The sequence below is a fragment of the Neopsephotus bourkii genome, unplaced genomic scaffold (genome assembly GCF_033783945.1).
Source record: "Neopsephotus bourkii isolate Nb327-2 ecotype Australia unplaced genomic scaffold, CSIRO-AGI_Nbou_v1 NB_53, whole genome shotgun sequence".
NCBI lineage: Eukaryota > Metazoa > Chordata > Aves > Psittaciformes > Psittacidae > Neopsephotus > Neopsephotus bourkii.
In genome coordinates, this window is record NW_026900570.1 from 15,906,383 (window position 1) to 15,919,010 (window position 12,628).

Sequence of the window (12,628 nt, forward strand, 5' to 3'; positions counted from 1 at the left end):
CCTGAGGGACACCACTTGTTACTGGTCTCCAGCTGGACATTGAGCCATTGACCACAACTCTTTTTTGTACTAGTCCTTGTTTTGTATAAAATTAAATGTCTCAAGAAAGCATTTTGCTTAACAATACACATACTACATTTGATCTGAAATCCCTAGAAATTAAGCAAAACCTGACCTTTTATAGACACCCAGCTAATAGTAGTAAGTTATGCGTGACTGATAGTCTGCCTGTTTATTTGACTCTACAAAGCATAACATATTAGTAAAGTTAATGAAGACAAAATATATTCAGTATGGAGAAAGAATTACGAGGAGAAAGAATTGTGATTGGTTAAAAAACATAAGATCAATGCATCAGTACTTCAGGAACTTTGTCTAAGCTCTTTAAAAAATGCGTATCAAAACTTTTGAAGAGATAATTAGAGTATGATTTGTCTGCTGCAACTGAATATGCTCAATTAGAAGCATCAAAAAAGCACCTTTCCTGCAAAACAGTGGATGGGCAAGCAAACCAGCTCCCCACAAAAAAAAATCATATTTTATTATAATAAGAAAAAATATTATTAAATAGTTGCCTTGTTTTGTGTTTAATGCTTTGCCAAGCACCCAACATGCACTGTATTTGGTATGGTACCTTGTTATGAAAAGAAAACCAAGCTGGATGACATCCTCTTGGAGTTGAAAATGTTGTCGGAGGAACAGTTGAATTAATGGAGCTGTTGTGCCTTTCACATATGTAGGGATTTGGATAACCGCAGTTTATATCATTCCAAAATCCTGAATGTAGGACAAATGGGGAACTGTATGACACACATCCAGAACTGGTTAAACAGGAATCAGTTTCACTCATTCTTACATAAAGTGCCAAATCCTCAGTCTCTCAGTTTATTATTATTCTATTTCAGTTAAATATGTCACTTTATACACACTGTAATTACAAAATGCTAAAAGCACCATAGAACCAGGTACTAGAAACACCACTGTTATAGTGGAACATTAGGCCAATTTTAAGAAAAAAATATAAAGCAGTTATATAACAACACAACCACAAACCTCCATCAGAGCTTCCCCATGCTAGGCTTAAGATAAACATAGGAGCACAAAAATATTAGGTCCTGAAAATAATACTGTGGTCTACTGTACCATTTTACAAAAGAGCAAAAAGAAGGGGGGAAAGAGGTGCCTCTCATAAGAAAGAAAAATGTTCTGACACAAACACACAAATAATGAAATTCAGGAACAAACATACAAAACTCACCTAAATTCTTATACATAACTACACAGTTTTCATCATTATTTGCAAAGTTAGGTTCATGTGGTGCCCATGCCAAATAATTCACTGGAGTGCCATCCATCCAGCTTAAGAAAAACAATCCAACAGAACACTTCTTTAACATACAACTAGAATCGCTTCCATGTTACACAAAGTAATTTTGCAATACGTTTAATACAGCAGTTCATAGTTTAAGGTGTACAAGGTTTTTGGTCAGTTTGCCTCTTTCTTAATTGCACTAAATTTACTCTCTGCACAAAGACATACATGTGTGTATGCTGAAGTTGTGTTTACTCTGCATTAAGCAGTACGCTGACGCTTTTGCAACTGATAGGACAATACTCAAAATAACCAATGTGAAAGCCAGACATAATTTCAGGATGAGAGAGACCAAATGCTCAGCATTTCCCCCAAGTCATACATTCCTTGTGCCTATTGCAGAGATAAGCAGTTTTATTCATAACACTGGTAAAATGCATCATCTTTTTCCATCTTTTTCCTCGTTCTGTCATGCAGAGGAAAATGGCATGTCAAAGCACCTACAAGGAAATTCCTGTGACAATGTGCCTTTCCATACAAACTTTGAAAAAGTTGCACATCCACACAGATTAAAGCAAAAAATAAAATCATAACCACGTAACCAAATACTTACTAGGAGACATATTACTATTGGGCTGCAAGTGACAGAGGAGCCCAGGCTCACCCTCCAAGCACGTACAGAAGGTACTTCATTTAAAAGCATATTAATCTTAGGATCCTTACAAAACCAGTGGACTAGCAGAGACACCTCATTTTTAAAAGGTGATATGGCTCACCTAACATCCTAATTATACTCTGGAGGTTCCTCATTACCACTGTGGACTATAAGGAGAACCAAGAACTACTAGGCGCCTATCCAGACGTTTCGAGACCCAGACTAAACACAATCCAGGCCTAAATTAACATCACATGTAAAAATCAAAATGGTGCTGGATACTGACATCCAAAAAGGCTTGAAGAAAACCAGTGCACCTGAAGTTATAATGGCAACAGCTATCTTTATTCTACAAAAAGAAAGTAAGTTGCATTTTTTTCCTTTATTGCAGTTTCTTCCCTTTATTGCAGTTTCTTCCCAACAGTTAAGGGTGGTGAATAAGAACACTTTTACCTACAATTTTGAGTTCGGGCATCTCTTTAGTATAAATCACAGAATAAAGGAACATAGAATTAATGAGTAAATATGCAAAATACATGATCTGCAGTGTAATTTTTCAAGGACTTCATTATTTTTGCTCAGCTCAGTAGATTTCTTTATTTTAAAGCACAATGTAAGCTTAACGGTTCTAGTTGGCCTACCTTGTCCGTTGGTCAACACTGAGTTGCAAACCAATGAAATATGCATCCTCTTTGCCATTTTTCAAGATCTAGAATATAAAGATTATAATTGTATATATGTTCTTTTTACCATAGGAGTAGAATCACAGAATCATAGAATGGTTTGGGTTGGAAAGGACCTTAAGATCATCTAGCTCCAACCCTCCTGCCATGGGCAGGGACACCTCCACCTAGACCATCTCACCCAAGACTCTGTCCAAACTGGCCTTTAACACTGCCAGGGATGGAGTATTTACCACTTGTCTGGGCAACCTGTTCCAGTGCCTCACCACCCTCACAGTAAAAAACTCCTTCCTTATACCTAACCTGAACTTCCCCTGTTTAAACCCATTACCCCTTGTCCTATCGCTACTGTCCCTAATGAAGAGTCCTTCTCTGGCAACCTTGTAGGCCCCCTTCAGATACTGGAAGGCTGCTATGAGATCTCCACGCAGCCTTCTTTTCTCCAGGCTGAACAGCCCCAACTTTCTCAGCCTATCTTCATACGGGAGGTGCTCCAGCCCCCTGATCATCCCCATGGCCCTCCTCTGAACTTACTCCAACAGTTCCATGCCCTTCTTATGCTCAGGACACCAAAACTGTACACAGTACTGCAAGTGGGGTCTCAGATTATGATAATTATTAAATATAATGTTAATATTAAATATTATTATCCTAGTATTATGTTAAATCATTATGTTAATATCATTATCATGTAACTGTTTTGTTTATATTTAATATTATGTTAAGAAATATTAACTATTATGTCAATAATCAGTAGTATATGTCTAACAGACCGAGGATATTAACCGCTGTATTCTCCAACTACAACATTTAAGTTAAAACAGCTCACAGCTGACAGTCCAGTCAAACTTCACTGCTGGCCAAAAGGTGTGGTCGCTATACCAACGCTTCTCAGTCTTACTTGAAAGTCACTGAAATCAGCACCTCTTGCACAGTCTCTGCAGTGGGTATCATGGACAGGTTTCGTACAAGTGACAAGCACTCCTACAATTTGGAGATAAACTGATAATAGGCCCTTGTGTCATCTCACCGCTATTCTCCAGCCAGCTCAGGAAAAGTTCTATGTTGTTCCAATGCACCTTTTAAGCACATTCCTGGTAAAAAGAAGTTGGCTTCTAGACAATATAAACAGGCAAGCAAATGCAGCCACCTAGGAAATATTATTTAAAAGCTCTTACGGCACAATCCATGCCTCAGGTTAGTTTTCCTGCATAATTATATTCTCCCCACCAGAAGAAGGAGGCAAAGGAGCACACACAAGAACCAGAAAGAGGCTGCTAGGTAACTACATCCCAAATACACTGACAAAATCAAAAGCCAGTATTCTGAGTAGTACATATAAGCCACTGTATGTTTTGATCCACTACTGAAGGTATCTTGAGTTCATCTGTTGATAAACTTTATTTTCAGTTAACTCATCCCACCTACAGTATCATAGCTCACAATCACAATACCTCTTGCTAAAATGAAGCCATGGATCAATTGAAAGTAAGCATTAAGATTTACCTTAGCACACTATAAATTGCAGAAAGATATAAAGTGGTGTAACTGCCATACTGAATAGGAAAAGCAGATAATGATGTTTAATGCTTACTGTGCTTATTTCTATACAAAATACCAAACCAAACTTGTCCTCATCTCAGCTATGAAACAATCTGAAAAAAGACTTGAGTTTGTTCTTCATTTTAATCTGGCTTAATGCTCCTGCAATTTCACTATCATACATCTTGTAGGAAAAATACCAGGGTGAAAAGGACTTGTGTCCATGCTCACTTGTTTTGGATGATTTATTCCATAGTATTAATGATTTTTCTTACATATCGCCAGAGGAACTTTCTTTCACTTTCACTCTCAATGACAGCAAGGTCTCCGAAATTCCTTTTGCAGAACTCCCGACCTTTTTCCATAGGAACACTCTCCGTGCTGAAATAATATTGTTTGTCTTCATGTATAATCCATCCATCCTCTGTAGTCTTGTATTCTGTAAAATACGTTGTAACCCAAATATATTGTTCCTGAGATACTGACACTTATTAGCAAAATAACAAAAATTGTTTTTAAACAGACACACACATAAATAGTAATAGCAGTAACACTTACTGGGTGCAGGAGATTCTGTTGGTTCAGGATTTACACTTGCTCCTGGAAGAACAAGGTATTTATTACAATTGTAAACTTTCTGATGTAAGAGAAAATATTTACTGTGATTGATAGGCATGTTTTTCCATTGGCATTGAATGTTATGGTTAGCAATGGATTTAAAATCAAAAAGTAGAAGAAACTAACTAGCCTAAATGTCCTACATTTGGTACAAGTTCGATTTTAAATATATGGTTTTGTTCCCTGCATAATTATGTTCCCTGTTCCGTATGTGTAATGTATTATAAAATACCTTGAAATTTACCTGAATTAAATAATTAATTTTCATATTCCCTGGATGCAGAAAAACTTATATCCCAAAGTACTAACTCTATTAAGACAGTCCTGTATCTCCCTCTCCTTCCTTTCCCCAGGTCATTTCTACATGAATTCTGGCTTAAACCACAGGCAGCAGGAATGCAGGCTTTTTCCACAGGGCCATAGCTACCACGAAGTGAAGTTCTTTTTATCTTTCTCTGTTCGAGAAGAACTTCTATCTGGATCTTAAATATTTTTCTAGGTAAAATCTCACTGGAAAAGATCCCAAGAAATGAACTGGTCATTTCTGAAAAGAAGACTTCAGGCTAAAGGATTCCCCTGTTTGTTTTTGCTATGGCACCATGAAGATGGCGTTCTGGATGTCATCATTAACATCTCAGGAAAATAATTTCTAATACAGGAGATCTCTCTTTATAGGTTTACCAATTTATCTTGTGTTAAAATATTATCTCACAGCTACCGTCATTTAATGAGATATTCTCTCCATAAGAAATTCTCTTACCATTGTAAAGCAGATGTGGTACTTTATTGTCAATTACCTAATGCACCATCTTTATTTTGCTCCCCTCCCAGTGTAGGAATGTGGCAAAATGCTTAAATGAGCACTTTATAAATTACTCAAACTTAGGCAGATGCACTGCTTGTGGAACCCAAGATTTCCCTAAATTATAAATTTTATGTTGATGTCTTCAGAAAAGAAAAGCATCCAAACTCAGATCTCAAGAGAATTTAGCAAGAAAACAACATGTGAATATAAACCCAATCAAAGCAAAGTATCTCGAAACCAGGCATCTGCAACTACAGATATGATTAGCTGACAACAGCTGACAGCACCTGAACCAAGTGAAGGAGGGAGTTTCCACACAAAAAAAAATCAGGTATGTGAACTGATTTGCAAACTATTTTCTAATAATTTGAAACTCAATGCAGAAAACAAAAAAAAATAATCCGTAATAGGATTTCATGGAAAATGAAATGTCAAAAGTGAATGAATGTGAGAATATTCAAAGTAGTATTTTCTATCTTTCAAATATCACATTTCCTCTTCTGAAATCATAGAGAAGGATCAGTGAGAAGTCCCAGCAGGGCACCAAAGGCTGTGTATCTTTAAATGCACTGAAGACATAGAAATCCTTATTCCACTTTCATATTTCACATTCCAGATTTTTTATTTCTTAAAGTCAAGGAAATAATCAGCTGAGAATCTTTTCTTATCATACTAACACATATATCCATACCTTTTCTTATCTGGCAAATCCATCCATATAGATAATCACAGTGCCTGTCATTCCATAACATGCTGGAATCACCACTGATCTCCGCACAAAGTTCAATTCCTTGATAATTATTGGGTTCTCCAAAGCCCCAGTTTTCATACCTCACCTATGACAAAAAGGTTTTGTGAAGATTCTGTTATATAGAAAGAAAATAATGGACAGAGAGAGGATACAGCATCAAACCACAGACCTTCAGGTTGTTCCTACTGTCAATTTAAAAACTTATCTAAGAGGAAACCAGAATCTCCCCATGCAAATGCTGACATTTCAAACTTCTTTTCAGATTACAACTGGACTGCATTTTAATTATGATGGGGCATGCTACATGTTGATATTAAACTAAATAAATATTCTATATGAATCAGAGTAGGACATTATTAAGACACAACATAAATGTTAGCATTTTTCTCAGAAAAAAATATTACCGCTATTCTAATTTTTCTGTATAAATTCCAATTTCAGTTTTCTGTACCATAAACTTCCATCAATATATTTTGACCAGCCTTTCATGAAATACACCCACATCACCAAAACCTCCTTTGCTTCTACAGTTTTGCATCTTCTTAGTCTAAAGTATAGTCAAATCACACCAGCATAAAACAACTGCCTTTAGCTCTATGGAAGGTAGGCCATGTCAGATAAAGATCTAATTAGCAAAGAAGAGAAATACTATAGATAGACTACTTCAGTCCAAAAAAATCCTTGTATTTACAAGAGCATCCTTTTGGTCTACATGGATTTAATTTTTTTGTCAATTCAATGCACATTTTCTTATAAAAAATTGGTATGTTTTAGCAAGAAAAAAAAAAAGAAATCAAGACAAGAAATTGTTGTTCATAAACTTTCCTAAAGAGAGCATGATGCAGTGGAGGATTATGATTAAGCATAATATTACACAGGAACACATATACCACACACACTTGAGAAGCACATGGAATGCAAAATAACAGATATGGAAAATTAAATCACTCACTGGAGATCCATCACTCCAAACAAAGCCATCATCAGGATTCAAGTAATATAAACCCATCCAGAAATGCTGGTGGTAATAGCCATTGTTCCTAAAAATAAACCCAAAAAAGTAATGATAGATGTCCCATTTGTTAGAAGTTTAAACATAAACCCTGAATTAATAAAGGCATTGCATATTTTTAATAATCTATCATTCACAACAGTAACTGTAATAATCCCTAAAGCTGTTAGAAACAATAAGAACCAGGGAAGAAATTAATTAAAATGTAACCACTTCTGGCTGTTATCAGTGTATGTTAATTCAAACAGATTGAAATACTGACCAAGAAAATGTTTGATCTAATCCAACTCCTGAAAATAATGTGGCCTAACATTGTTGCATAATGGTTCACTAGCTACTGTGGCTCCATTTATCAACTCTCCATTTTCTCGGTAAAGTCACTTACAGTTTCCAAACACAGTTACTTGCTGCAGTTGAATCACATTAAAAAAAAGTGCACTTAAACTAATTCTTGTTTGCAAGCAGACACATTTTACTGATTTATCTGAAATTACTGAGTCACTTTGTGATAATGCAGCATCTGAGACTTCTTCCTTACTGTAAGTATGGAGCCTATACGGGATTCTAGTACGGCTGTAGCATTTTGCAAGGCTGCCATATTTCAGTCTTGCTTCCTAGTTAGACAGGGATGTAGAGGTTCATTTAGCCCAGTCTATTCAAATCACATTCCAAGTGTTACCTTTTTAAAAGTATCTGATCTCATTCAGAAATCTCACACCTGCTTTTTACAGTTCAGGGACTTACTAACCTTATTTATATTCCCTGTGTAGGAAAAAGTGAATCTGAAGTTGCTCTTTTTGCTTTCTGATGAGTTCATAAAAGTGACAGACAATCAACATATTGACCAGAATTATATCACACCTGTTTGTACACTTGCTATGTAAAAACTGGTATCTGGTAATTTTATAGTATGCCCAAATCCACAGTAAGTAATTCTACATCAGATGATAAATGTTTCCTCAACTAGATATCTTGGCAGTCTCATTTTAGCATTAGCTTCTGGGATGATTTTTGCTAGTCATACAACTCCTGGTATTTCACCAGCTCTGTTTTTTTGCTGTGTTTATACAGATGCAGATAATGTATCCAGACTGGCTTATACTGAAGAAAACACACCTAAAGCTAAGTATTCCAGAAAGATCAAAAGGCTAATTAAAGCGAACGGACTGAAGGCACTTACGCAATAGAACGCCATATCACATACTGTTCTTCTTTACCATTAATGGAGGCCAGATCTCCTCCTACAGCTCGACAAAACTCTTGAGATTCAAGCCATGTTTTCTTTTGCTCTGGTCTTGAAAAAGGCTAAAGAGAGCATTTTGGAATCAGACAAAACAGACCATACAGATCACAGGATCAAGAAACATCAGCTACGCAAAAGCAATTCATTTAGAGTGAACTTGTTCTGTGGGGATTAGAGAAACTGAATATAGGGTTTATAAGCATTCACCTCTGTGAAACACTCACTGAGTATGAGTATCTTTAAGCCAAGTTAGCAAACTGACACGTTAGCATTGCTGACATAACTATCTGCTGCAAGACAACAGCGAAGAGAAAGGCACTTTGACTCTTAAAAGAATGGGAAATTCAATCTTAAAAAATGGGAAATTCAGTCTTTGAAGGATGGGAAATGAATACCAGAAGATCAAACCTGAAGGTCAGATTTTAACTTAATAAACAAAACCATGTGAATTTCATTAGAAGGGAAAAGGACTTTTACATATAATCCGCAAATTAGCTTAGGAAGCAATCAGATATATGTATACCAATTATTATTGCATGTATGTGCAGCAAATAGAAACTACCGTAGTGCAGAAATAAGCAATATACTTACTTTGAAACAGAAGCTAATACGATTGTTTGAGTCCCAACCTTCTGGACACCTGGGAACAGGAGTTGTTGTAGGAACAGGTGGAAGTGTCACTCCCTCTGCCCACACTTTGCACAGGAACTTTGCTTTTTCTTCACATTTTATTACATCCCATAATCCACCTGCAATCCCAGTCCTCATGGCAACACAACCTGGCTTTCTGCCTGGTTGTAAACAGGAATGCAGAAAAGCAATATTTTAGGGAGACATAAGAATTTAGAAAACTTCATATTCTATCCTGACAGAAATTAAGTCTTTGTAGTCAAAAACATTGCTAATGTTAGAGCATGTCCAGAAGAGGGCCATAAAAATCATCAGAGGGCTGTAACACCTCTCCTGTAAAGAAAGGCTGAGCACATGGGGTTGTTTAGCCTGGAGAAGAGAAAGCTGTGGGGGAAGGGAAAGCTGTGGGGAGACATTATCATGGCTATTCAATATATAATGGGGGCTTATGAGGAAGACAGAGAAAGACTTTTTAGCAGGATCTGTAGTGACAGAACAAAGGGCAATGGTTTTAAAATAAAAGCAGGTTTCAATTGGACATAAGGAAAAAATTTCCTTTTTACTATGAGTACGGTGAGACACTGGAACAGGTTGCTCAGAGAAGCTTTGGATGTCTCATCATCAGAAATGTTCAAGGTCAGGTTGGACAGGACTTCGAACCCTCTGATCTAGTTCAAGATGTCCCTGCCCATGGTAGTGGGGGAATGAACACTAGACCTTTACATGTTTCTTCCAACCCAAACCATTCTGTGATTTTATGTTTCCAATTCATAAAGAAAGAAAAAAAAAAACAAAACCAAAAAAACAGTATCAACAAGAACAAAAAAAAAAAAACAAAAACAGTTCTGGGGTTCATCCACATTTGAGATACTGAATTGTGCCTCACAACAAATCACCTCCAGTGACTGACTCCAGCAACATCATAACCTTCGATCCAACAAATCCTCCCCTAAAACTGAAGATGCAGTTAGAGCTAGTTTCTCAAATTTGCCTGATTTGACTATGGTTTTCAAAAACTGAGCTTGCTATATATTAACTTATTACTGGCTTGGTGGTCTACATAGCCTTACCTCAGAACAGAAAAAGAAAAAGCAATTTTTTCATCAACAAAACCCAGTAAAGAAGGAAATCACAATTAATCTAGCAAAGACATTAATTAAAAAAAATAAACACAAATCTTGCCTTGGCCCTCTTGCCCTTCCCCACAATCTCATTTTCTCTAGGAACAGAAACAAGCTGCTTCATACATGCTGTGATCTCACACACCTCAGACCATGCAGTGATCAAGTGCACTATGAAATATGACTGAACAGGCAGCACTTGCAAGCAGGGTGCAGTATGCCAGCAGAGACTGCACTTCCGGAGTAGCACAGACACAAACTTCCCCAGAACAGACACAAATAAGAAACTTGATCGCAGTTTAAGGTTTCTTCCCAGGCTCATGTTAAAAACTCATTTTATCACTAAACACAAAGTCAGTGACAGGACTTCATGCTTGAGAAAGCAACCAGGTATATTTGAGAACAATTAGTCATTATACCACCAAGTGAGAACTGTGGAATGATTTAAAAAAATTCAAGTAGTGAGCAGCATATTTTGGGCACTGAACTCATTAAACAGTACAGAGCCGTACCTACCCGGCATTTCAGAATTCCAGTGTGTAAATAAAACAGATTCACCATTAGCCCACTTGAAAGTTCCCTTTTCTTCTACATCTGAAAGTCCAATCCAAAAGTATCTTTCTGTTCTCAGCCCAACCAGGCTAGTCAGATAGGCTTGTTCATACCTGTTCCAAAGAACACAACTGTTAAATTAATACCATTAAATTAATTTTTAAAATTACTAAAGGCTTGTTGTTTCCACAGGACTACTGCTGTGCCTTCCTGAAAGCACAGCTCGGATGGATTTACTTCAACAAAGCACATAACAAAACATTACATAACAGATATTTTGTAAGCCTCAATAACAGAGTATTTGGCCTTCTCTTCAGATGTCCAGTAAAGAAAGTGACATAATCAGATTGAAATGAAATTGGTGGGGAAGAAGAAACCTGACATGACCTATGTGTTGTACCACTGTATTTTTTGGAGATTTTCTAGTAGCCTTGTGTTTTACCAACTTCTTGCTACAGCCAAATCCAAAACTGGAAAAGGAATCTCAGCATTATGTTGAAATATACAAAAATTGAGGCTAGAGTAGTATAATACTAAATTATCAAACTAAGGATCACTACAAATTAGATCCAATGATCATTCAAGAAAAGTTATGTTTATGAAACAAACCTATGTAGAGGTAACACCTGTCGCAGTTCATTATGGTGTTTAAACAAACAGCTCTTAAGAAATCAAAGTAAGTAAGCCTCCCCTTAACAGGTCTGAAGACCACATTAATGTTAATCCATTTTTATGACAGCTGCAGTGCTACCTATATTTAGAGAGCTACCATTCCTGATAGCTAGAGTTTTCAAAGTCAAAAACATCTATTTTGATTACATAGAAACAAATTAGAGAAAGGGAAAAGCACTGAGGTAACTGCAAGCAAAATAAGCTGTTCTTATCCCTTTCATTTTCCCAACATTCCACATGCACCAGTTGTTCACAGATTTAGCACACACAGAACCCTGGCCAAATTATGATGGATTTTCAGGTACCTTTTGAAAGGAATTCAGAGCCATATCTCTTAATATAATAATCAAAATTGGATTCTGCATCTCTCACTCAACCAAAACTCACCTTCAAGCCACTACAATTAACAAAATAGGAAATATAATTCTATTTTTTTCCCTGACATAACCATCCACACCAATACTGATTTCACAGTCATCACCTATTTTTTACCATAAACTGAATTCCTGGATTTGAATTACATGCGAAAACTGTGAGAAGCTCTGCATCTACAGATAGCTGTCCTTTCAAGCAAGACGTTTGTCTGGATCAGAGTACGATATTCAGATGATGACAGATGTTAAATTCTGATGTGATCCCCTAATGCAAGTGGCCTTTTACATACCTGTCTTCAATAGTTGCTAAAAAGGCCTGATGCCTTCCACAGGTTTGATTCGCTTGAGAAAATGATACAAATGTATTTCCAATGAAGTAACAATAAAAACCATGTCTTTTCCAACCCTGTCAAAATAAACATTAAATGATCACATATGCTGCAGCTTTTCTAAGCTTCTTGGAGAAAAAAAAGTAAAATATGCCACTATCAGCTAACAATTAGACAAAGGAACAACTGAAACAGACTGGAAACAAGCAGGATCAAAGCTTTTTATCATATTATTTTTCACATATTACGATTTTTAATCAGTGTATTCCATTTACAACGGCAGAAGAGGTTTTGCTGTGTACCTTTAGTGCTCAGTATAGGATTATAAC

The 12,628-nt window shown here is 36.5% G+C and overlaps 1 protein-coding gene across 4 annotated transcripts in view; it reads right to left on the bottom strand.

The window, feature by feature from the left end:
* Positions 1 to 12,628, bottom strand: part of LOC133211664 (macrophage mannose receptor 1-like) — a 58,099-nt gene that overhangs the window by 17,052 nt on the left and 28,419 nt on the right. For all 4 annotated transcript variants that reach the window (XM_061352240.1, XM_061352232.1, XM_061352254.1 and 1 more), the window contains 11 exons: positions 12,261 to 12,376; positions 10,889 to 11,037; positions 9,213 to 9,412; positions 8,559 to 8,683; positions 7,319 to 7,406; positions 6,307 to 6,451; positions 4,751 to 4,792; positions 4,468 to 4,631; positions 2,609 to 2,676; positions 1,259 to 1,359; positions 635 to 777 (listed from right to left, as the gene is read on the bottom strand). In XM_061352240.1, coding sequence (XP_061208224.1) covers positions 635 to 777; positions 1,259 to 1,359; positions 2,609 to 2,676; positions 4,468 to 4,631; positions 4,751 to 4,792; positions 6,307 to 6,451; positions 7,319 to 7,406; positions 8,559 to 8,683; positions 9,213 to 9,412; positions 10,889 to 11,037; positions 12,261 to 12,376 — 1,341 coding nt within the window. The remainder of the gene's footprint in view (positions 1 to 634; positions 778 to 1,258; positions 1,360 to 2,608; positions 2,677 to 4,467; positions 4,632 to 4,750; positions 4,793 to 6,306; positions 6,452 to 7,318; positions 7,407 to 8,558; positions 8,684 to 9,212; positions 9,413 to 10,888; positions 11,038 to 12,260; positions 12,377 to 12,628) is intronic.